This window comes from Somniosus microcephalus, chromosome 23, assembly GCF_052327205.1.
Source record: "Somniosus microcephalus isolate GS21.2 chromosome 23, FLI_Smic_1.0, whole genome shotgun sequence".
NCBI classification, from domain to species: domain Eukaryota; kingdom Metazoa; phylum Chordata; class Chondrichthyes; order Squaliformes; family Somniosidae; genus Somniosus; species Somniosus microcephalus.
The window spans coordinates 6,112,504-6,138,088 of record NC_141009.1 but is presented as its reverse complement, the minus strand read 5'-3'; the positions used below and the strand labels follow the sequence as shown (position 1 = coordinate 6,138,088).

General features: G+C 47.7%; 2 protein-coding genes across 3 annotated transcripts in view; one reads left to right on the top strand and one right to left on the bottom strand.

The window, feature by feature from the left end:
• Positions 1-4,875, bottom strand: part of zer1 (zyg-11 related, cell cycle regulator) — a 42,780-nt gene extending 37,905 nt beyond the window's left edge. Inside the window, exons 1-2 of the mRNA XM_085965276.1 lie at positions 4,738-4,875; positions 593-829 (exon numbers count right to left, since the gene is read on the bottom strand). Of these exons, the coding sequence (XP_085821402.1) occupies positions 593-750 (158 nt within the window). The 5' untranslated portion in view covers positions 751-829; positions 4,738-4,875. The remainder of the gene's footprint in view (positions 1-592; positions 830-4,737) is intronic.
• A 320-nt stretch (positions 4,876-5,195) lies between these two features.
• tbc1d13 (TBC1 domain family, member 13) overlaps positions 5,196-25,585 on the top strand; it is a 56,024-nt gene continuing 35,634 nt past the window's right edge. Inside the window, exons 1-8 of one of the 2 annotated variants that reach the window (XM_085965273.1) lie at positions 5,196-5,310; positions 12,499-12,572; positions 14,494-14,534; positions 15,673-15,734; positions 18,838-18,937; positions 22,160-22,242; positions 23,557-23,716; positions 25,016-25,217. In XM_085965273.1, coding sequence (XP_085821399.1) covers positions 5,288-5,310; positions 12,499-12,572; positions 14,494-14,534; positions 15,673-15,734; positions 18,838-18,937; positions 22,160-22,242; positions 23,557-23,716; positions 25,016-25,217 — 745 coding nt within the window. In that variant the 5' untranslated portion in view covers positions 5,196-5,287. The remainder of the gene's footprint in view (positions 5,311-12,498; positions 12,573-14,493; positions 14,535-15,672; positions 15,735-18,837; positions 18,938-22,159; positions 22,243-23,556; positions 23,717-25,015; positions 25,218-25,585) is intronic. The other variant, XM_085965274.1, reaches the window with a different exon arrangement.

The window sequence follows — 25,585 nt, the reverse complement described above, 5'->3', positions numbered from 1 at the left end:
ATCACTAAAAAACAGATGACCTGGTCATTATCACATTGCTGTTTGTCACTGTTGTAATGTACGAAACGCAGCAGCCAATTTGCGCACAGCAAGCTCCCACAAACAGCAATGTGATAATGACAAGAAAGTCTGTTTTCTTAGTGATTTTGGTTGAGGGATAAGTATTGGCTCATGACACTGGGGAGAATCCCCCTGCTCTTCTTTGAAATGGTGCCGTGGAATCTTTTACGTCCACCTGAGAGAGCAGACGGGACAACAGCAAAATACTGCGGATGCTGGAAATCTGAAATAACAACAGAAAACGCCGGAAATACTCAGCAGGCCAGGCAGCATCCGTGGAGAGAGAAACAGAGTCAATGTTTCAGGTCTGGGACCCTTCATCAGAACTCATCAGAAATCAGAGCAGATGGGGCCTCAGTTTAATGTCTCATCTGAAAGACGGCACCTCTGACAGTGCAGCGCTCCCTCAGTAGAGTTCCAGATTTCCACTACCCTTTGCGTGAAGTGGTGCTTCCTGACGTCACCCCCTGAACGGTCCAGTCACTCCGCCTCTCCCCCCCACCCCCACCTCGATATTGCGCTTGGGACTCACATGTTGACGAGGCGGTCACAGATCTCACTGGGAAGGAAGACGTCGGGGTGGAGTCTCAGCGTCTCGTTGTCCTGCATGTAACACAGGGTTCCCTCCAGGTTTCGCAGGCAGTACTTGGTGCACAGAGTCATCAGCGATTCGGGGCTGTAGGACGCCATGTCTGGGAGCCCCCCGCCTCATTCACAGCCGGCCGAGCGGTGCGACGGTGCCCAGAGCTACACGGACATCGGGAGAGAGCTAGGGAGACGAGGGGAAACCAGCCACAGTTACCAGCACGTCTTGTTGGTTATCCAATTTAAATTAAATGAAAAATCATAGAATAATGCAGCACAGGAGGCCATTCAGCCCATCGTGCCTGTGCTGGCTCTTTGTAAGAGCTCTCCAATTAGTCCCACTCCCCCCTGCTCTTTCCCCACAGCCCTGTGAATTTCTCCTTTTCAAGTATTTATCCGATTCCCTTTTGAAAGTTACTATTGAATCTGCTTCCACCGCCCTTTCAGGCAGCGCATTCCAGAGCACAACAACTTGGTGTAAGAAAAAATATCCTCATCTCCCCCCTGGTTCTTTTGCCAATTACCTTAAATCTGTGTCCTCTGGTTATCGACCTTCCTGCCACTGGAAACAGTTTCTCCTTATTTACTCTATCAAAACCCTTTGAACACCTCTATTAAATCTCGCCTTAACCTTCTCTGTTCTCAGGAGAACAATCCCAGCTTCTCTAATCTCTCCACGTAATTGAAGGCCCTCATCCCTGGTATCATTCTAGTAAATCTCCTCTGCACCCTCACACATCCTTCCTAAAGTGTGGTGCCCAGGATTGGACACAATACTCCAGCGGGGCCGAACGGTTTAGCATGCCTTCCATTTACAAAGCCAAGCATCCCGTATGTTTTTTAACAGCCTTCTCAACTTGGCCTGTCACCTTCAAAGATTTGTGTATGTGACCCCAATGAGCTGCTGCTGCCCAGGGAACCAACACCAGCAACGGTCAGGGCCTTCAGGAGAGAAGCGGAGAAGACCACACCATTTGGCCCATCGACGCTCATCCCTCTTCCCTGTCCCTTGGCTCAGACAGTGGAATTGAATTGAATTGTCAAAGGAATTCTCAGAAGGGGACCTGGGTATGATGGTAGTGTCATCAATTTCTCTCCAGGCTCACTCTCCCAACCAATCACTGCTTCCCCCGATTCTCCCAACCAATCACTGCTTCCTCCTGATTCCCCCGACCAATCACTTCCCCCGACTCTCCCGACCTATCACTGCTTCCCCTGACTAATCACTGCCCCCCAACCAATCACTGCCTCCCTGACTCTCCTGACCACTCACTGCCTCCTGACTCCCCCAACCAATCACTGCCCCCTCCCAACCAATCACTGCCCCGACTCCCCAACCAATCACTGCCTCCCAACTCTCCCGACCAATCACTGCCCCCTGATTCTCCTGACCAATCACGTTCCCTGACTCTCTCAACCAATCGCTGCCTCCCAACTCTCCCGACCACTCACTGCCCCCTGACTCTCCCAACCAATCACTGCTTCTCAACTCTCCTGACCAATCACTGCCCCTCGACTCTCCCAACCAATCACTACCCCCAACCAATTACTGCTCCCCAGACAATCCCGACCAATTACTGCCCCTGGACCTGCTACTATACCTCGACTCTCCTGAACTGCTGCTGCCCCTGACTCCCCCAGCACGGCACGAGCTCGGAACTCCATGCTGTTAGTCTATCAGGGCTGACCGAACAGCAGAAATTAAACTGAAGCAGTTCTGATTGAATTAAAGCAGCATTTTGTTTCAGTTACAATGTTCTAACAGCACTGGGGCCAGAGGATGTGTGGGGCAGGTTAAGAGAGGGGGTAGAACATCACAGCTGCGGGGAGGGTGGGCTACTCACTGTCGAGGCAGTGAATTTTGTTGCAACATTTTATTTGTTTAAGCTGGGTATTGATTTACCAGGCGTTCATTTAGATGGGCTCGCTGTAATTGGCTTTTATTTACAATTCAAACAACTTCAAACCACTCACTGAGCTGTAACGAACAAACTGAAGTTCCAGGGTCCAACACACCCTGTACTATCTAGTACTCTGTATCATCCAACAACACACGCTTCAACCGGAGCCAAATTCTGGTAAATACTGCCAGAGAAGCTGGGATTGTTCTCCTTAAAGCAGAGAAGGTTCAGAGGTGTTCAAAATTATGATGGGTTTTCAATTACGTGGAGAGATTAGAGAAGCTGGGATTGTTCTTAGAGCAGAGAATGTTAAGGCGAAATTTAATCGAGGTGTTCAAAATCATGAAGGGTTTTGATCGAGTAAATAAGGAGAAACTGATTCCAGTGGCAGGAGGGTCGGTAACCAGAGGACACGGAGTGAAGATAATCGGCAAAAGAACCAGAGGGGGAGAAGAGGAGACTTTTTTTTTTTATAAACGCAATGAGTTGCATTTAAGGGGAAGCTAGATAAACACGAGGGAGAAAGGAATAGAAAGATATGCTGATAGGGTTAGATGAAGAAGTGTGGGAGGAGGATCATGTGGATCATAAACACCTGCACAGTCCAGTTGGGCTGAATGGGCTGTTTCTGTGCTGTACATTCTATGTGTTGTTATGATCTGGAATGTGCTATCTGAAAGGGTGGTGGAAGCAGATTTAATAGTAACTTTCAAAAGGAAATTGTATACATAGTTGAAGAGGAAAAATGTGCAGGGCTATGGGGAAAGAGCAGGGGAGTGGGACTAACTGGAGAGCACTTTCAAAGAGCCGGCACAGGCACGATGGGCCGAACGACTTCTTCAGTGCTGTATGATACTATGATTCTGTGTTAAACCAAGCACTAGGGCCAGCCTTGTCTTCTTTCTGTTTAAATGCTCCAGCCAGACTAGTAACTGCAAGCTACTCTGGGTAGAGGAAAGGACACACCACTGAGAGAGACACAGAGATGGACACAGCTATGGAATCTCACCTCCCTCAGTATTCTCCTCCTCCCACAACCTTCAACGATTCTACAAATCAAGCTTGATATCACCTAACCACGATCCTTGATTTACCTCAGCCTGACTGCTACATCATGTCCTGCACTATGGGGTCTTGCCGCTCACCAAGGTTTCTTAAGTCACTGTTGTAATGTAAGAAATGCAGCAGACAATTTGCGCACAGCAAGTTCCCACAAACAGCAATGAGATAAATGACCAGATCAGTTGTTTTTTAGGTGTTGGTTGAGTGATACAAAATTGCCAGGACACCGGGGAGAACGCCCCTGCTCGTCTTCGAATAGTGGCAGTGGGATCTTTTACGTCCACCTGAGAGGGCAGACAGGGGCTCAGTTTAACGTCTCATCTGAGAGACGGCACCTCCAACAGTGCGGTGCTCCCTCAGTACTGCATTGGGAATGTCAGCCTGGATTTTGTGCTCAAGTCTCTGGAGTGGGACTTCAACCCACAACCTTCTGACTCAGAGGCGAGGGTGCTACCCACTGAGCCACGGCTGACACCTGATCGCATGCTGGCGTTCTGCATCCAACCAATCGTGGGCAGGGTTCTGCACCCAATCAATTGTTAGGTCGGGATCTGTGCACAACCAATCACTGTCCAGGATCCTGCGCCCAACCAATCAATATCCAGGATCCTGCGCCCAACCAATCAATCACTGTCCAGGATCCTGTGCCCAACCAATCATTGTCCAGGATCCTGCGCCCAACCAATGTCCAGGATCCTGCGCCCAACCAATCACTGTCCAGGATCCTGCGCCCAACCAATCAATGTCCAGGATCCTGCGCCCAACCAATCGATGTCCAGAATCCTGCGACCAAGGCCTAGCTTTTGTGCCCAACCAATGACCAGCCAGGATTCATTGTGTTCTCAGGTTGGGGGGGCCTGGGGTCAGAGGTCGCAACAGGTGATGGCCCCCGCAGTTGAACAGCCACATTGACACTCACTGTTTCCACAAGCCCTGGCCTTCAGGCCTCTCTCTCCCCCTCACTCTCTCTCACTCTCTCTCCCCACCCCCGGGCCCCGGCTCTCTTCACCCCCAACCAGCCTCCAAACCCCAGGCCCTGGCACCGACTCCCGGCCCCTTCGGTCCCGGTTGCCGGCCTGTGTCCCGGTTTCCCCCAGCGTCGGGTCCAGTCCGGCCGGCCGCCGCCCACCTGCTCCTCCTGCTCCCGCCGCCGCTCCGATCCTTTTACAGAATTTGCTCCCCTAGTTTTTTCAAATGGGACTCGCTCGGCGGCTGTCAACAAACCGCGGCTCCACTTCCGGGTCACCGGGCCCGGCCTGTCAATCACTAACCGCTTCCGGTGTGAAACCGGTCCGCCCCGCAGAAAAATCCGGTGGAAACAAACACTGGCAGAAAACACAAATTAAAGGCCACATACTTCTGTTAATGATTTATAACTGTAATTATTACACATTGCGATATATTCACCTACTTATTATGCCTTTTTTGATTGCTATTTGTAACGGAGACCAAGATTTACAAAAATCACTTTAATTTAATCGAATTAGTAGTTCGAAAGTAAATGTATTTAACTCTTAATATACCAATATAAATACCATGATTTAAAAAAAAATAATTTTTACAGCGTGAGTTGCATTGTTGGGGGAATAATTCTTTGTTCCTGAGTTTCCGGTCGGATCCCATTGCTCGAAGCATCAGTTTCCGGGAGCGCGCTGCCTGCCGGGAAATAGGAAGTCAACATGTCGACTCTGTACAAGAACAGGTGAGGAAGCGGGCCTGAGGCCCGGGCTGCTAGCAGGCCCTCCCCGCCTGTGACAGGCCTGGGGTGAGCGGGGGCTAGAGCCTGCAGGGTCTCCCCAACCCACCCCCCCGGGCAGCTCGATAGTGCCTGGATATAATATGGAAGCTTATCCAGGGTAGGGACACTGGCCCAGGGCAGGAGAGAGAGAGAGAGAGAGAGAGAGAGAGAGAGACACACACACACACACACACACACACAGACTAGACACCTAGTGGGAGTGACCCAGACCCCGACCCCATTTAAACAAGTGGGATTTAGTATACTGTATTCGCTGCTCACTGTGTGGTCTCCTCTACATTGGGGAGACCAAACGCAGATTGGGTGGCCGCATTGCGGAACACCTCTGTTCAGTCCGTAAGCATAACCCCCGAGCTTCCGGTCGCCTGTCACTTTAATTCTCTGCTCCACTCCCATTCTGACCTCTCCGTCCTCGGCCTCTTGCACTGTTCCAATGAAGCTCCATGTAAGCTCGAGGAACAGCACCTCATCTTTCGATTAGGCACTTTACAGCCTTCTGGACTCAACATTAAGTTCAACAATTTCAGACCATAATCTCTGCCCCTATCTTTTTTTCTCTCTCACATGGCAGCTGTCGATCATTCTGCCATTGCCATTTACACCTCATCTAGAGTCATCTTTTGTTTCTTAACTTGTCCCAGTACCATCTCCTTTTGCCTCGCACCATCTCTTTTGTCTCTTAATCTCCTGCCTTCCATCCTATCACAGACCTTCCCTTTTGTTCTTTCCTCCCCTCCCGCCTCTCCCTGCACTTGCTTAAAAACCTGTTACATCTCCAACTTTTTCCAGTTCTGACAAAGGGTCATCGACCTGAGACATTAACTCTGTTTCTCTCTCCACAGATGCTGCCTGACCTGAGTATTTTCAGCATTTTCTGTTTTTATTTCAGATTTCCAGCATCTGTAGTATTTTGCGTTTGTATTTTTAAACAGGTGGGACTGAGCTCTCTTTCAGTCAGAGGCTGCACAATTGCTCCTTTAACCCTCCCTTCCCCCCCCCCCCCCCCCCCATTATGAGCAAAGCAGGGAAGTCTTGCTACAACTGTTGGTGAGACCACACCTGGAGTACTAAGTACAGTTTTGGTCTCCTTATTTAAGGAGGGTTATACTTGCATTGGAGGCAGTTCAGAGAAGGTTCACGAGGTTGATTCCTGAGTTGAAGGGGTTGTCTTATGAGGAAAAGTTGGGCCTATAATCATTGGCGTTTAGAAGAATGAGAGGTGATCTTATTGAAACGTATAAGATGCTAAAGGGGCTTGACAGGGTAGATACTGAGAGAAGATGTTTCCCCTCGTGGGGGTATCTAGAACTAGGGGACATAGTTTCAGAATAAGGGGTCGCCCATTTAAAACAGATGAGGAGGAATTTCTTCTTTGAGGGTCGTGAATCTTTGGCATTCTCTACCCCAGATAGCTGTGGAGGCTGAATATACTCAAGATGGAGATAGACAGATTTTTGAAAAACAGGGGAGCCAAGGGTTATGGGGATCAGGCGGGAAAGGAGTTGAGGCCAAGATCAGATCAGCCATGATCTTATTGAATGGCGGAGCAGGCTCGAGGGGCCGAATGGCCTGCTCCTATTTCTTATAAACGTATCTTGCTGACACCCCCCCCGCACCCCCCACGACAGGCCTGGCTGGTGTCGGAGACCAATAGGAACCCCCATCCCCACTTTTTCCTTTGGGATATCCTTGTGTGTGCAAGAAATTGATAGTGTTCAAAATCACACTGTTCAGTGTTGTGGGACTTCAGATGTTGAGTGTCTGCCCATTCCAAGGGCTTGCACCCAAAACCTCATCTGTGCCCCCCACCAAAGGGTTTTTATGTAAATCCTCAACTGCCCCCTCATATGGTTTACACCAAAACTAATGTCTATCCCCTCCACAGAGGCTGGCCGACTGACTTGCTGTGTGTGTCCATCCCTTTTTTCTCCAATTTCCAGCATCTGCAGTGTTTTGCTTGTATTTTGTGTGTTGTCTTTGGGTTGCAGCTGAGCTGGTTTTTCAATGGGCTGCATGAAAGTTTCTTCTATGAACCAGGACACTCAAGGCTGTGTTTCAAAATAGAAGTCCATTTTTACACAGGTTTATATACAGCACAGAAACTGGCCATTCAGTCCAATTGGTCTGTGCTGGAGCCTCCTTCCACCCCTCTTCATCTCACCCTCAGTCCTCTTCATCTCCCCCTCAGTCCTCTTCATCTCACCCTATCACCATATCCTTCTATTCCTTTCTCACTCGTGCTTATCCAGCTTCCCCTTAAATGTATCTCTGCTATTCGCCTCAACCACTCCCTGTGGTAGTGAGTTCCACATTCTCACCACTCTCTTGATAAAGAAGTTTCTCCTGAATTCCCTATTGGATTTATTAGTGACTATCTTATATTGATGGCCTCTAGTTCTGGTCTTCCCCCACAAGTGGAAACATCTGGAATTTTTTGAGGATGTAACTGGTAAAATAGATAAGGGAGAACCAGTGGATGTGTTGTATTTGGACTTTCAAAAGGCTTTCGATAAGGCCCCGCATAAGAGATTAGCGTGTAAAGTTAAGGCACATGGGATTGGGGGCAAGGTATTGACTTGGATAGAGAACTGGTTGGCAGACAGAAAGCAAAGAGTTGGAATAATCAAGTCTTTTTCCGAGTGGCAGGCAGTCTAGTGGGGTACCGCAGGGATCGGTCCTAGGACCCCAGCTATTCACAATATATATATATATATAAATGATCTAGACGAGGGAACTAGATGTAATATCTCCAAGTTTGCAGACGACACAAAGCTGGGTGGGCGTGTGTGCTGTGAGGAGGATGCAGAGAAACTCCAGTATGATTTGGACAGGTTGGGTGATTGGGCAGAAGCATGGCAAATGCAGTATAATGTGGATAAATGTGAGGTTATCCACTTTGGTGTCAAAAACAGGAAGGCAGATTATTATTTGAACGGCAATAGATTGGGAGAAGGGGAAGTGCAACGAGACCTGGGTGTCCTTGTGCACCAGTCGCTGAAGGTAAGCATGCAGGTGCAGCAGGCGGTTAAGAAGGCAAATGGTATGTTGGCCTTCGTAGCGAGAGGGTTTGAGTACAGGAACAAGGATGTCTTGCTGCAGTTGTATAGGGCCTTGGTGAGACCACATCTTGAGTATTGTGTGCAGTTTTGGTCGCCTTATCTGAGGAAGGATGTTCTTGCCGTGGAAGGAGTGCAGCGAAGATTCACCAGGCTGATACCTGGGATGGCAGGAATGACACATGAGGAGAGATTGGGTCGATTGGGCTTGTACTCGCTGGAGTTTAGAAGAATGAGAGGGGATCTCATTGAAACTTATAAAATTCTAACAGGACTAGACAGACTAGATGCAGGACGGATGTTCCCGATGGTCGGGGAGTCCAGAACCAGGGGTCACAGTCTAAGGATAAGGGGTAAGCCATTTAGGACAGAGATAAGGAGGAATTTCTTCACCCAGAGCATGGTGAACCTGTGGAATTCTCTACTACAGAAGGCAGTTGAGGCCAATTCATTAAATATATTCAAGAAGGAGTTGGATATATTTCTTAAGGCTAAAGGGATCCAGGGGTATAGGGAGAAAGCAGGGAGAGGGTACTGAATTTGGATGATCAGCCATGATCTTATTGAATGGCGGAGCAGGCTCGAGGGGCCGAATGGCCTACTCCTGCTCCTATCTTCTATGTTTCTATGTTTTCTCTACGTCTACCCTATCGAACCCCTTTCATAATCTTAAAGACCTCGATCAGGTCACCCCTTCCGCCTTCTCTTTTCTAGAGAAAAGAGCCCCAGCCTGTTCAATCTTTCCTGATAGGTATAACCTCATATTTTTGGTATCATCCTTGTAAATCTTTTGTGCATCTTCTCCAGTGCCTCTATATCCTTTTCATAATATGCAGACCAGAACTGCGTACAGTAATCTAAGTGTGGTCTAACCAATATTCGATTCAAGTTTAAATTAACTTCTCTGCTTTTCAATTCTCTCCCTCTAGGAATGAACCCCGGAGCTTTATTTGCTTTTTTAGCTTATTCACCTGTGTCGCTACTTTTAGTGATTTGTGCACCTGTACATCCAGACTCCTTACCCTTCCAAAGGAGTATGTGGTTTCCTCCTTCTTCCCACCAAAATGCACCTGTTATATTTTAGTAGTTAAAGTTTTCAATTAATTTTCCTCGGCAAAGAAAATAACCCGCTCAAGCCACAGCTCCATTCTCTGCCTATCGCTGTATCCTCCTCCTCCTCCAGCCCTACAACTGACATTGCCGCTAAGGTGTGCGGCTGCGCAGCGGTCTGGAGGTCCCCTCCGGCCACTCACCGGCTTTTACATGAAGAAACTGCGCATGCGCGAGAATTTGAAATGGGCCGTGCAGCCAGTTAAAGGGACCGCGTACTCAAGAAAAAACACTAGTCGGAATATTGCCTACAACCCTCTGGGAACTCTCTGTGCTGCTCCAATTCTGGCCTCTTGCGCATCCCTGAGATCCTTCGGTCGACCATTGGCGGCCGTGCCTTCAGCCGCCTATGTCCTGAACTCTGGAACTCCCTTTCTAAACCCCTCTGCCTCTCTCTATCTCCCTCCTGCTTTAAGACACTCTTTAAAACTGATGTTCCCTTTAAGCTGTGCGGCCAGCGAGCCGGCTTTTAAATAGAAAAACCGCCTGTTAAAGGGGCCACGCAGGCCAAAAAAAAAAATTAGAGGGAGCATTGCTTGAAGCCTACCTCTTTGACCAAACTTTTGGTCACCTGTCCGAATATCTCCTTATGTGGCTCGGTGTCAAATTTTTCTGATTACACTTGTGTGAAGCACCTTGGGACGTTTTACTACGTTAAAGGCGCTATATAAATACAGGTTGTTGCCCCACCTTAACCAGCACTGTTTGGTGTTGGTAAAGAGTTGTGACTGTCATTGTATTGAAATGAGTTCTGTGTTTAAATTGTAACTCCACTGGGATCTTAGGTTAGTCATTTTCAGAACACAGGGTGATTGGGTTGTTCAAGTCTTTTGCAATAAACCAATGCCTTCAGCTAAAACCAAAAATAAATTGTGCGTGACCATTAGCTTTACTAAGTGTTAAGAGATTGCGTTGCAGCAGTATTATCTTTTTTATAAGGTGGCAATTTAGTATTGTCCGAGAAGCTATGAAGTGTCTGCTCCCAGACTGAATCTCTAATTTAGAAAATGAAACTTTTAGGAACAGGAGGAGGCCTCTCGAGCCTGTTAAGCCATTCAATTAGATCATGACTCATCTGTATCTTAACTCCATTTACCCGCTCTGGTTCCATTTACCCTCAATACCCTTACCTAACAAAAATCTGTCAATCTCAGTTTTGAAATTTTCAATTGGCCCCCAGCCTCAACAGCTTTTTGGGGGAGAGAGTTCCATATTTCCACCAGCCTTTGTGTGAAGAGGTGCTTCCTGACCTCGCCCTGAACGGCCTGGTTCTAATTTTAAGTTTATGCCCCCTTGTTCGGGACTACCCACCCGAGGAAACTTTCTCTCTAACTATCCTATCAAATCCTTTAATCATCTTAAACACCTCGATTAGATCACCCCTTCATCTTCTAAACTCGAGGGAATACAAGCCCAGTCTGTGCAGCCTGCCCTTGTAATTTAACCCTTTTAGCCCTGGTATCATTCTGGTGAATCTGCGCTGCTCCCCCTCCAAGGCCAGTATATCCTTCCTGAGGGGCGGGGCCCAGGATTGAACCCAGTTACTCCAGCTGGGGTCTGACCAGAACTTTATGTAACTGCAATTGCTTTTTCTTGCAATTGCTTGGTAGGTAAATACATCTCCTGAAGTGGCACTGAACCGTGTGGACCTGGCAGGCTCCAGGGTGGATCTCCAGTGCGCTGAGTCAGCATATCTCAGGCCAAGTGCTCCAATCAGCCGGGGTTTCCCGCTGGTTGTGTGAAACTGCAGGCGAGGACGGGCTGTTGATGGCCCCCCCCCCCCCCCCACCCCCCCCTTCCACACCGCTTGCTGACAGGCACCTGAAGAACACCCACTTGGGTGAGGTGCTTGAGGTCTGCCATCAATGTTTCCTCTAATTTTTTGGAGGGCAGCGCGGCCCCTTTAACAGGCTGCACGGCCCATTCAAAATTCCGGGCATGTGCGGTTTTCCCATTTAAAAGCCGGTGAGTCAGCTGTGTGGGAACTCCAGAGCGCCGTGCGGCCACGCACCTTAAAGGGAACATTGTCTGCCATTGCCCATGGCACCATATCCCAGCAGGAGCTGGTGCCCTTCAGGAGAGGAAGGAAGATAATGTAATGCCAAACAACAACTTGCATTTATACAGCGCCTCTAATGTAGTAAAACGTCCCCAGGCGCTTCACAGGAGCGATTATCAAACAAAATTTGACACCGAGCCACACAAGGAGATATTAGGACAGGCGACCAAAAGCTTGGTCAAAGAGGGAGGTTTTAAGGAGTGTCTTAAAGGAAGAAAGCGAGGCGGAGAGGTTTAGGGAGGGAAATCCAGAGCTTAGGGCCCAGGCAGCTGAAGGCACGGCCGCCAATGGTGGAGCGATTAAAATTGTGCAAGCGCATGAGGCCAGAATTGGAGGAGCGCAGAGATCTCGGAGGGTTGTAGGCAGCGTTCCCCATAAGCTGTGCAGGCACGCAGCCGCGCATTGATCGGAAGGTCCCGCGCAGGCTGCTCGCCAGCTGTTCCGTTGGAAAAGGTGCCGCGCATGCAAGGCCACGCAACAAATTTAAAGGGACCGCGCATCAAAAATAAAAAATTAGAGGGAACAGTGGTTGTGAGGCTGGAGGAGTTGACAGATAGGGAGGGGGCGAGGCCATGGAAGGATTTGAACATAAGGATTAGAATTTTAAAATCGAGGCATTGTTGATCAGCGAGCACAGGGGAGATGGGTGAATGGGACTTTGTGCGAGTTAGGAAGATATCTGTGTGTTGAGAAGTAGCTAGCTGTTCATATGTTACACTCCCTCCATTGGCGATCAGTTTGAATGAACATGGCAGAAACTGCTGGATGTCCATGGAAGATGAGTTTGAGCGGCCAGCTGTCTCTGGACCTTTAAACTGAGTGTGAATCACATTGCAGACAGCGCTGGTATCGCCGGGCTCTGTTTGAAAGGCCTTTTACTTACAGAATGGTGTTTTCTGTTGATAGGATTGCAGAGTTCCAAGTTGCTCTGAATGAACCAAAGATCAGCCTCACCAAACTGCGGGACCTCTGCTTCAGTGGTAAGGAGACCGGCCTCTCGTTTCATTATCAGATTGTGGCGAGCCGATGGCAAGGTGCCTGTGCAAATTTGTAGCATGTTTCTGCTGAAGGTATAGAACCAACACGAACGAATTGGTCTTCATTTTTAAAATAAACTTTTTTCACCTCTCAATTTAGAACAGTTTGGTGCAGTGAGGTGCTGACCAGCAGAGGGTTCTGCTATCCCCTTTTAGGTTATCTATAGAAATATCTTCTCTCATCCGCTCAACACTATCTGCTAAAAGCTGACCAGTGTGTCCCTGCGATTTAGGTGTCGGCCGTGGCTCAGTGGGTAGCACTCTCACCTCTGAGTCAGAAGGTTGTGGGTTCGAGTCCCACTCCAGAGACTTGAGCACACAAATTCAGGCTGACACTCCAGTGCAGTACTGAGGAAGTGCCGTCTTTCGGATGAGACGTTAAACCGAGGCCCCGTCTGCCCCCTCAGGTGGACGTAAAAGAGCCCATGGAACTATTTCGAAGAAGAGCAGGGGAGTTCTCCCCGGTGTCCTGGGGCCAATATTTATCCCTCAATCAACATCACTAAAACAGATGATCTGGTCATTATGACATTGCTGTTTGTGGGAGCTTGCTGTGTGCAAATTGGCTGATGCAGTGTCTACATTTCAAAAAGTACTTCATTGGCTGTAAAGCGTTTTGAGACGTCTGGTGGTCGTGAAAGGCGCTATAGAAATGCAAATCTTTTTATTTATTTGTAAACTGTAACACTTGAACAATCTGCCCTTGCAGAGTTGTGTGACCTGAGGTTTAGCAATCACTGCTTGCAGCAATCCGTTTCCCAGATTAAATGTAGTCTCGTGCTGCCACCCACAAGCCCTGATCATATTGATTGATTTGCCTACAATTAGATAGCAGTAAGGAGCACAACTCATTCAGCAAATACTGCAAAATGCAGTGTATAAAGCCGGGAACCAATCAGAAAAGTTCATAACAGGTCAATTACCCTTCGAAATAACTGTGGCTATAAAAATGGATCTGATGCTTTTATTTCCCACTTCGAGCCTCTCGTGCTCCTTTTAGTATTTGTTTGAATTGTAACGTGAATTACATAATGCATCCCACAGAAGCATAAAGGGGGTATTTGGTCAGCTCAAGTACCATTTGTAACTGCAGTTCTAGTGCCCAGGACTGGGAAGGACTCCAATCGGTGGCTCTACAGAGGCGACATGCTTTCTGATGGACCTCCCGCCTACATGGGCCTTTCCCCAAGTTGTGGCCAACGTTCCCTTTAAGCTCCGCGGCCGTCTCGAGGTCCTGAGCAGCCGGTGAGCCGGCTTCACGTTGCAAAAAGAACCGGTCACGCACGGAAGTTTGAATGGGTCGTTCAGCCCGTTAAAGGGGCTGCGCGGCCCGGGGAAAACATTGGTTGCGGCTGCTGGGCTATTCACGAGAAACACATAGAAACATAGACGATAGGAGCAGGAGTAGGTCATTCGGCCCCTCGAGCCTGCTCCGCCATTTAATGAGATCATGGCTGATCATCCAAACTCAGTACCCTGTCCCTGCTTTCTCCCCATATCCCTTGATCCCTTTAGCCTTAAGAAATATATCTAACTCCTTCTTGAATATATTTAATGAATTGGCCTCAACTGCCTTCTGTGGTAGAGAATTCCACAGGTTCACCACTCTCTGGGTGAAGAAATTCCTCCTCATCTCTGTCCTAAATGGCTTACCCCTTATCCTTAGACTGTGACCCCTGGTTCTAGACCCTCCCGCCATCGGGAACATCCTTCCTGCGTCTAGTCCTGTTAGTATTTAATAAGTTTCAATACGACCAAACTTCCAATATAATTGCAGAACGAACGCACCGATTCTCTGTGTTTCGCAACGCTCTTTAATACGAGCGAGTCTGACCTCCTCCCTGTTTTTTTTCCCCCCCCACAGGAATTCCATTTGAAGGGGGGCTGCGCTCGCTTTGTTGGAAGGTTGGTTTTCGCTGGAGGCAAAATCAGGGTTGCCAACTCTGGCAGGACGTGTTCCTGGAGGTTTCGTCACATGAACTCCGACCTCCAACCGCCCCACCCGGTCAAACGGCCTACCCCCCCGCCCCCCCCCCCCCCCGATCTCCAATATTTTTATAACTAATAAACAGAAACGTTCAAAGAAAATGAATAAGACACACGATAATCTTTCAATACCCGGATGATTTTTTTTAAATTCTCCCAGGTGTTGCTAGCAGCAGAGGTAAATCTTTCATTCCTGGAGACTCCAGGACAGACCTGGAGAGTTGGCAACCCTGGGCTAGAGTGACTTTCTTGGTTTCCAGCATCGTTAGTGCGGACGGGGGGGGAACGCGAAAGGGAAGTTTGTAAACCGAGGGAACGGGGCTGAGAGAAACCTGCTTCACGGGAATCGTACTCGGCGGGGCGAGAGTTCGGCTATGTGCCCTAGCGATAGCGGATTGAAATAGTCAGCGCATCCGGGGATGTGACTGCCTCATGGTAACATTATTAAAAAAAAAACCTTCAACATCATATAATATAAACTAAATCGTACAATTTTAAAGTGGGTGCAGGAACAGAGACCTGGGGGTGTACGTACACAAATCTTTGAAGGTGGCAGGACAAGTTGAGAAAGCTGTTAAAAATGCATACGGGATCCTTGGCTTTATAAATAGAGGCACAGAGTACAAAAACAAGGAAGTTATGCTAAACCTTTATAAAACACTAGTTAGATCCCAGCTGGAGTATTGTGTCCCAATTCTGGGCACCACACTTTAGGAAGGATGTCAAGGCTCTTGGAGAGGGTGCAGAGGAGATTTACTAGAATGGTTCCAGAGCTGAGGGAGTTCAGCTATGTGGAGAAGCTGGGGTGGTTCTCCTTGGAGCAGCGAAGGTTAAGGAGAGATTTGATAGAGGTGTTCAAAATCATGAATGGTTTTGATAGTGTAAATCAGGAGAAACTGTTTCTAGTGGCAGGAGGGTTGGTAACCAGAGGACACAGATTTAAGAGCCAGAGGTGACATGAGGAAAAAATGGCCTGTTTCTGTGCTGTAGACTCGATGCAACAAGTTCTGTCTTGTTGACTTTGTTTTTTAATCCACGGTTTCTTGTCTCCTCTCAGGTCCTTCTCAATTACCTTCCCACAGAGCAGGCCCAATGGAGCTCCTTCCTGAAGAAACAGAGGTGAGAAGAATCATTCCTAATGGTGATTACCGGTGACTCCACCTCCTGGGGCCATCAGGGACAAACCCTTGATTTGGAGAGGGTGGGGCGGTCTGATGGTCACCAGTCATCAGCTGGGCTCCAACAGCATGTACGCGCCAGTCTACAGAATCCTTAACAATACTGACGCTGCCTTATAAAGAAACTGATTAGTATTGTGGGCTGTTTGCAGTCCTGATGAACTTAAGAATTTAAAATGCTGTTTCTGAATAATCACCCTCCAGTAAAAATCCTCCAAGGGGGTGCTGTGTGTCTCTGTCATTTCTGTGATATTTACCATGTCTGATTTGAGTAGTTTTTATTAAGCGAACTGTTAAACACAGGAAGGGGTAATAAGTGTAGGAATAGTCTTTTCAAACATGAAGGTGCCCTAATGTTTCGATCCACCTCCTAACTGCTGTGCAAGAGATTCAGCATCTGCTGTGGGTCGCAGAGGGAGGAGGAGAAGGTAGACTGCAGTGTGATGAGTACAATGAAGTACAGTGCTAGTATCAGCCATGGTTCAGTGGGTAGCACCCTTGCCTCTGAGTCAGAAGGTTGTGGGTTCAAGTCCCACCCCAGGAACTTGAGCACATAAAGCTAGGCTGACACTCCTAGTGCAGTGCTGAGGGAGTGCTGCACTGTCGGAGGGGCTGTCTTTCGGGTGGGATGTTGAACCGAGGCCCCATCTGCTCTCAGGTGGACATAAAAGATCCCATGGCACTATTTCGAAGAGCAGGGGAGTTATCTGGTCACTATTGGGACCTTGCTGTGTGCAAATTGGCTGCCACGTTTCCTACATTACAACAGTGATTCCACTTCAAAAGTACTTCATTGGCTGTAAAGCGCTTTGAGACATCCGGTGGTTGTGAAAGGCGCTATATAAATGCAAGTCTTTCTTTCTTTCTTGGCGTGACTGTTCACAGACGCCTGGATAAGATTAAAGTAATTGCAGGGAGGGTAATACTTGAGTGCATGATTAGCCAGGAGACTGGCCTTAGCCACTGAATGCAACTGTACTTCCTCCCTCTATCCATCTGCTCCCTTTCTGCCCCACCCTACCCCACGGACTCTCTGAAGCAGTATGCTGATCGTGGCTGGGGTGTTGGGTGTAACACGGGCAGAGGTAACAAGCACAGAAAGGGAAAATCTGCAGGGATCTTGGAGCTTGCTGGTTGTTGCCTGAGTGAAGTGGATCTGCCTCGTGGATTGACTTTTCAAAGGCAACACTGTCTTTCAAAGGGTTTTATGGGTACAAGGGAGATCTAGTTTCGATCTAGACACAACACCATGGCTGGAAAAGCCTGCCCACTGTTTCCAGTAGAGAGATCTTATTTCGAAGAATGTGAGAAGTCACACAACACCAGGTTATAGTCCAACAGCTTTATTTGAAATCACAAGCTTTCAGAGCGCTGCTCCTTCATCAGGTGAAGGAGCAGCGCTCCGAAAGCTTGTGATTTCAAATAAAGCTGTTGGACTATAACCTGGTGTTGTGTGACTTCTCACATTTGTCCACCCCAGTCCAACACCAGCATCTCCACATCATTATTTCGAAGAGGCTATGCAGGTCTTTCAAATGCTAAACATATAAATGAACTTATCTGACTGGTTTGTCTGGTTAACCCTTTCACATACTGGTTCAAAGCTGGTGTGTTTTAAAAGAAAAACTTGCATTTCTATAGCGCCTTTCACGTCCCCAGGACCTCCCAAAGCGCTTTACAGTCAATGAAGTACTTTTTGAAGTGTAGTCACTGTTGTAATGCAGGAAACGCGGCAGCCAATCTGCGCACAGCAAGCTCCCACAGACAGCAATGTGATAATGACCAGATAATCTGTTTTTGTGATGTTGATTTGAGGGATAAATATTGGCCAGGACACCGGGGAGTACTCCCCTGCTCTTCTTCGGAATAGTGCCACGGGATCTTTTACGTCCACCTGAGGGGGCAGACGGGGCCTCGGTTTAATGTCTCATCCGAAAGACGGCACCTCCGACAGTGCGGTGCTCCCTCAGCACTGCCCCTCCGACAGTGCGGCGCTCCCTCAGTACTCAGCACTGCAGTGTCAGCCTAGATTTTTGTGCTCAAGTCTCTGGAATGGGACTTCAATCCACAACGTTATTTGGATTGACGTCAACAACTCGCTTCCGCTGCTGTAAATGACTCAGTCCATGAGTAAACCTGTTTGGCGGCTTAGCCTGCTATAGAAGTGACTGATATTAATCATCTCTTGAAGTGAAGTGGGGATGTGGTGCATGATCAGCGACAATTAACAAGCCGTTTGTTCGTCCCAGGCACATCGCCACAGAGTTTACACTTCTGTTCATGGGACACGTGGGAATGCCAGCGGGAGTTAACCTTTGTGTTGGGCGCAAGAACAAGTATCTGGGGGAGCCAAAATCACAATGAGCTCGATTATCTCAGTGCTTCCACCTTACAAACAGCCCCAGTGTTTGTCTCTTCTACCCCAACCTGGCAGGTTCCCAATGCATATAGCTCTTTCAAAGAGCCGGCACAGACACGATGGGCCAAATAGCCTCCTTCCTGTGCTGTACGATACTATGATCTGTTTTAAATTTACCTTTCAATCATTTCCATTTTCCTCTGGGCCCATTTTTCTGGCTTAATTACTCTAGATTGACATTTTAAAATTTATAATATTAACTTGTGTGCCATTTTCCAGGTGCCAGACTTTTGTTAAGGATGCAAAGCAGTCTTAAACTGCTGGGTGCTTCTGGCCTGAAACGTTCCAAGTCTGCAAAGCTCCGTAACAAAACGGCAATTAAACTCTGATTGACCTCAGTCTGTGTTTACTTAACAACAATTGGACTTTGTAGCCTCAAAAGGACACAAGTCCATCTTAGCAGAAAGTATATTAGGAATTACACGGTATTAAAAAAGTGCATCACCTGACCTGTCGCGGGATATTTTATACACCTGTCCGCAGTGAGAGGAACGATTGGAGGCAGAGCCACTTGTTGGGGTGGCTTTTGGTATCCGGAGTCCGTAGGCAGCGTGTTCTGTCGGAGCCCGTGGAATAAGGGCCTGTCGCTGTTTAGTCTGATCCCACGTACTTTATTCAATTGCAGGGAGATTTATGCGCAGTTCCTGAAGGAGATGATTATTCAGCCTGGAATCGCCAAGGCAAATCTGGGCTTCTTCCGAGAGGATGTCACGCTGGAAGACCACGTGAGTCTCCTTCGCTTTCTGTTACGAGGGGAAAGTGGTTTCGTTTAGTGACTGGCTACAGGTGTTGACTACAAGTACTAGACCGTTTTGTTTGTTTCAGATTGGTAGGATTGTTTGTTAAAATTCTTTTTGTACATCTTTCCCCCACTTCATAAGTTTTTCTCTACCCGTTTCTCCCTTTTCATTATCACCCCCCAGTAACACGATAAATTTCAATGGCTCAGAAATTCGGGTCGGGGGTTTCCCGTGGGTGTAAGCCCCCGACCTGCACTTACCTTGCACGCCGGCCGTTGAGCTGTGGGTCCCCGTGGAATTCCGATCCTGGGCCTCCTCCAACTGCCGGCGCGCAGTGCTTGCATATCCCAGGGGCGCAGTTAGTTCGGTGCGTCCCCTGGGATCACGTGGGCCATGGAGAGCCAATGGTAGCAGAGAATGCTTCATAAGTTTGACAGGAAGGGCTGTCAAACCTATAAATACTACAAGCCCCAAAACATCACTAAATCTTCAAATAAATTTTAAAAAGCATCAAATTTTTTAAATAAACTATAAATTACATGAAATAACTATTTTAAACAATAATTTAAATTTTTGAAAAAAATAATTTTATTTTCTAATGGGGCTAAAAATAAACTTACCTTTTAAAGTATTTAAAAATAATAAACCTGTGGGGAAAAAATGTTTTAATTTTAGTTAATTCACCACTTACCTTGTAAAAAGCAGGCCTTGCGACTGCTTTTTACATGTCTAACTTCTGGAGACTTACCCTCCCGGGAAAACCTGCAAAAAAAAACGTATGTTCGATGCGCACGCGCAGCCTCTCCGGTGCACGCGTTCGACCTCTGAACCCCTTTTAGGGGAACGGAAGTGCCGGTTTCCCGCGCATGCGCAGTGCATGCAGGAAACCGGCACTTTCATTGGGCTTGCAGGTGGGTACCCCGTGCGGACTCACCCGTGGAGACCCGAATTTCTGGGCCAATGTGTTTTGCTTTGAAACGTGATTCCCCCTCCCTCAGCAATGGTGATACAATCCACTGAATAGTGTTGGACGGTTAACACGATAAATCAGCCTTTTTAAACTGGCTTTCACCACAGTTAAAACATAAGCAAGCTACTGCGGATGCTGGAAATCTGAAATAAAAACAGAAAATGCTGGAAACGCTCAGCAGGTCAGGCAGCATCTGTGGAGAGAGAACCAGCGATGACCTTTCATCAGAACTGGAAGATGTTAGAGATGTAACAGTTTTTTAAGCAAGTACAGAGGCAGGGGAAAGCGGTGGGGGGAGGGCTGGGGGCCGGGGGAGGAAAGAACTAAGGGGAAGTTCTGTGATCGGGTGGAGGGCAGGAGTGATCAAACATGAGAAGGGAAACCAAGTAATGAAGGTGAACAAGGTTTCACTATAGTTCTTTATTGTACATGTAATCCTAATTAATGGGTGGATTCTTTACCTGCCCGTGTCCTGACTCGCACCGAGCCCTGTTCACCCATCACCCCTGTGCTCGCTGACCTACATTGGCTCCCGGTTCAGCAACTCCTCGATATTTAAAAATCTCATTCTTGTTTTCAAATCCCTCCATGGTCTCGCCTCTCCCTCTCTCTCTAACCTCCTCCAGCCCCACAACCTCCGAGATCTCTGCGCTCCTCTAATTCTGGCCTCTTGCGCATCCCTGATTTTCATCGCTCCATCATTGGCGGCCGTGCCTTCAGCTGCCTGGGCCCTAAGCTCTGGAATTCCCTCCCTAAACCTCCCCGCCTCTTTCTCCTTTAAGTCGCTCCTTAAAACCGACCTCTTTGACCGAGCTTTTGGTTACCTGTCCTAATATCTCCTTAATACGTGGCTCGGTGTCAAATTTTGTCTGATAATCGCTCCTGTGAAACATAGAGACATAGAAGATAGGAGCAGGAGTAGGCCATTCGGCCCTTCGAGCCTGCTCCGCCATTCAATGAGATCATGGCTGATCATCCAAATTCAGTACCCGGTCCCTGCCTTCTCCCCATATCCCTTGATCCCTTTAGCCTTAAATATATCCAACTCTTTCTTGAATATACTTAATGAACTGGCCTCCACCGCCCTCTGTGGCAGAGAATTCCACAGGTTCACCACTCTCTGGGTGAAGAAATTCCTCCTCATTTCAGTCCTAAATGGCTTACCCCTTATCCTTAGACTATGACCCCTGGTTCTGGACTCCCCGGCCAGCAGAAACATCCTTCCTGCATCTAGTCTGTCCAGGCCTGACAGAATTTTATAGGTTTCGATGAGATCCCCTCTCAATCTTCTAAACTCCAGTGAGTATAAGCCCAATCGACACAATCTCTCCTCATACATCATTCCTGCCATCCCAGGTATCAGCCTGGTGAATCTTCGCTGCACTCCTTCCATGGCAAGAACGTCCTTCCTCAGGTAAGGTGACCAAAACTGCACACAATACTCAAGGTGTGGTCTCACCAAGGCCCTGTACAACTGCAGCAAGACATCCTTGTTCTTGTACTCGAACCCGCTTGCTACGAAGGCCAACATACCATTTGCCTTCTTAACCGCCTGCTGCACCTGCATGCTTACCCTCAGCGACTGGTGTACAAGAACACCCAGGTCTCTTTGCACTTCACCTTCTCCCAATCTATTACCATTCAAATAATCTGCCTTCCTGTTTTTGCCACCAAAGTGGATAACCTCACATTTATCCACATTATAGTGCATTTGCCATGTTTCTGCCCAATCACCCAACCTGTCCAAATCGTGCTGGAGTTTCACGACATCCTCCTCACAGCATACCCTCCCACCCAGCTTTGTGTCGTCTGCAAATTTGGAGATATTACATCCAATTCCCTCGTCCAGATCATTAATATATATTGTGAACAGCTGGGGTCCTAGGACCGATCCTTGCGGTACCCCACTAGTCACTGCTTGCCATTCGGAAAACGACCCGTTTATTCCAACTCTTTGCTTTCTGTCCGCCAACCAGTTCTCTATCCAAGTCAATACCTTGCCCCCAATCCCATGTGCCTTAATTTTGCACGCTAATCTCTTATGCGGGACCGTGGGACGTTTTACTACATTAAAGGTGCTGTATAAATACAGGTTGTTAGATTTGAGCAGTGGGATTTTGCTTCTACGAGTTCTGTGATCCATTTCTAGCAAAGTCTCCCTTGTGCGGTTCCCTTTGTGTATTTTCTCCCGGTGGAATTTTCCCTTTTCCCGATTTGTTTATTTCTTTCCCAAACAGCCCTTGAATCCAAACCCTGACAGTCGATGGAACACATACTTTAAGGACAATGAGGTTCTTCTGCAAATAGACAAAGATGTTCGGTAAGCAGGGAAAGAAAGCGAGTAATGATGTAGCATCTTTCATGGCCTTGGGACGTCCCCAAAGCACTTTGCAGCCGATGAATCACTTTTGAACTGTGGTTGTTTTGTCGGCAAAACCCGGCAGCCAATTCATGCAGAAGCAAGGTCCCTCAAACAGCAATCAGTTAGGAACAGGACGAGGCCATTCAGCCCCTCGAGGCTGCTCCACCATTCAACTAGATCATAGTTGATCTGTATCTCGACTCCGTTTACCTGCCATTGCTCCATATCGCTCCATACCCTTACCAACAAAAATATATCGCCCTCCGCCTTGAAAGCTTCAGTTGACCTCCAGCATCCACAACCTTTTGGGTGAGAGTTCCACATTTCCACTACCTTTTATGTGAAAAAAGTGCTCCCTGATTTCCCTCCGAAATGGCCTAGCTCTGATTTTAAGCCTATGTTCCTTCGTTCTTGATTCCCCCCCCCCACCAGAGGAAAAAGTTTCTCCATATCGACCCTATCGCATCCAGTGTTGCCTCACCCCAGTGTTGCCTCACCCCAGTGTTGCCCCTCCAATTTCTGATGGTCGAAATCTGTTTAATATGCGCTTTTTGCAATGCAAGTGGACCGAGTTTGAAAGTTTCACCTGCCGTCTGTTAAAGAAATCCCAATCAAGGATTGCGACTCTGCGTAAATAAATAAGCCCACAGCTGGATTTGGAACAGAGGAGGCTGAGGGGAGACTAAATTGAGGTGTATAAAATTAAGGGCCTAGATAGAGTGGATAGGAAGGACCTATTTCCCTGAACAGAGAAGTCAATAACCAGCAGCCACAGATTTAAAGTAATTGGTAGAAGGATTAGAGAGGAGTTGAGGAGAACTTTTTCATCCAGAGGGTGGTGGGGGTCTGGAACTCACTGCCTGAAAGGGTGGTAGAGGCAGAAACCCTCATCACATTTAGATAATACTTGGATATGTGCTTGAAGTGTCGTAACCTACAGGGCTCCGGACCAAGAGCTGGAAAGTGGGATTAGGCTGGATAGCTCCTCTTCACCCGGCACAGACACGATGGGCCGAATGGCCTCCTTCTGTGCCATAATCTTCTGTGATTCTTTCTGTAGATTTTACTGAAACCCCAGTGATGACACCGGGTCCTTGCGCTTGTCTGGAGAATGTCGTGTGCAGGGGAAGTAGGGAAGCCCAAGGAGGGAGGAAGGTACAAGGGGGTGGTGGGGGATCAAGGAGAATTGAAAATGACTGTTGTATGAAACTGCCTTTCTTTCTGCTATTGAAACTGCCTCTGTCCCTACCCCCCCCCCCCCCCCCCTCCTAGGCGGCTGTACCCAGACATGGCATTTTTCCAGCGGCCCACTGACTACCCGTGCCTTCTGATCATGGACCCCCAGAACGAGTTTGAAACGCTTCGCAGGCGGGTCGAGCAGACCACGCTGAAGTCCCAGACTGTCGCGCACAATCGGAGCGGTGTCACAAACGTAAGACCCTTCCGTATGGGATAATCCTTATACTTTTAATAACCGAAGCGTAGCAATATGTCTGTCAATTAACTACATCTACATTGTCTAACTCTTGCTGAGTTTAACCTGGTTGGGCATTTTCTGACCCTTGGGTTATCAAACAGATTGCTGAACACACGCAACCACAGGGACCTTATCTTTATCAATATCCTGTTCCATTGTCTAAAGTTTCATCCTTCTCCAATGTTATCTCAGTGTCATTGTGGTTAAAAGATAAGATCTGCCAACATACAGTTTAAACCAATACTGCCGACACAGCACCGAAACAGGCCATTCAGCCCAACTGGTCCGTGCCGGTGTTTCTGCTCCACACGAGCCTCCTCCCACCCTCTTTATCTCACCCTATCAGCATATCCTTCTATTCCTCATGTGTTTATCCAGCTTCCCCTTAAATGCATCTGTGCTGTTCACTTCAACCACTCCCTGTGGCAGCGAGTTCCACATTCTCACCACTCTCTGGGTAAAGAAGTTTCTCCTGAATTCCCTATTGGATTTATTAGAGACTATCTTATATTGATGGCCCCTAGTTCTGGTCTCCTCCACAAGTGGGAACATCTTCTCTACGTCTACCCTGTCAAGCCATTCATCATTTTAAAGACCTCTATCAGGTCACCCCTCAGCCTTCTCTTTTATAGAAAAAAGAGCCCCAGCCTGTTCAGTCCTTCCTGATGAGCATATCTTGAGTTCTGGTATCATCCTTGTAAATCTTTTTTGCACCTTCTCCAGTGTCTCTATCCTTTTTTGTAATATGGAGATCAGAACTGTACAGTGTACTCCAAGTATGGCCTAACCACGGATCTATACAAGTTTAACATAACTTTTCTGCTTTTCCGTTCAATTCCTGTAGAAATTAACCCCAGTGCTTTGTTTGCATATTTTATGGTCTTATTAACCTGCGTTGCTACTTTTAATGATTTGTGTATCTGTACCCTGAGATCTCTCTGCTCCTTGACCCCATTTAGACTCTTATTTTCCAAAGTGTATGTACCAAAATGCACCACCTCACACTTATCTATATTGAAATTCATAGCTGTTCTGTCTTGTTCTCTATTAAAACAATGTAAAAACATATCTCGATTCTTACACTGAGCGCATAAGGCTAACACAAAAAATACTCTTTCAGATAATAGATAGGACCCCTGCAGCTATTGTCACAATTACTTGCAAGCGATCCACCTATTCCGTACTCTCTCGTATTAAAATGTGTTATTTGGCTTCGACCTCCAGCTGCTTCCCTCACTCTCCTCCGTTTGACAGGTTTCCTCCCCTCGCAAAACGACCTCGGCCAATGAATATGAAGTGCTTCCCAATGGCTGCGAGGCTCACTGGGAGGTGGTCGAGAGAATCCTGTTCATCTACGCCAAGCTGAACCCAGGAATCGCTTACGTTCAGGGCATGAACGAGATCGTGGGGCCAGTGTACTACACCTTTGCTACGGACCCGAACACGGAGTGGAAAGGTGAGGCTCACAGAGTCTGTGTCATTCAGTGAAAACCTCTAAGCTCCAAGGACCCCACTAACTTAGTGCATGTACAATTCTCCCTCTCTCTCTCACTCTTACTCTTTCACTCTTTCTCTTTATCTCTCTCTTTCCATCTATCTTTCTCTTTCGCTCTTTCTCTCTATCTCTCTCTCTTTATCTATCTCTCTCTCTTTATCTCTCTCTCTCTCTTTATCTCTCTCTTATCTCTTTCTCTCTCTCTCTTTATCTCTTTCTCTCTCTCTCTCTTTATTTCTCTCTTTCCCTCTCTCCTTTTGCCGTGCGCACTCTCTCTAAACTGGGAGAGCTCTTTTTCAGCCGGCACAGACACAATGTGCCGAATGGCC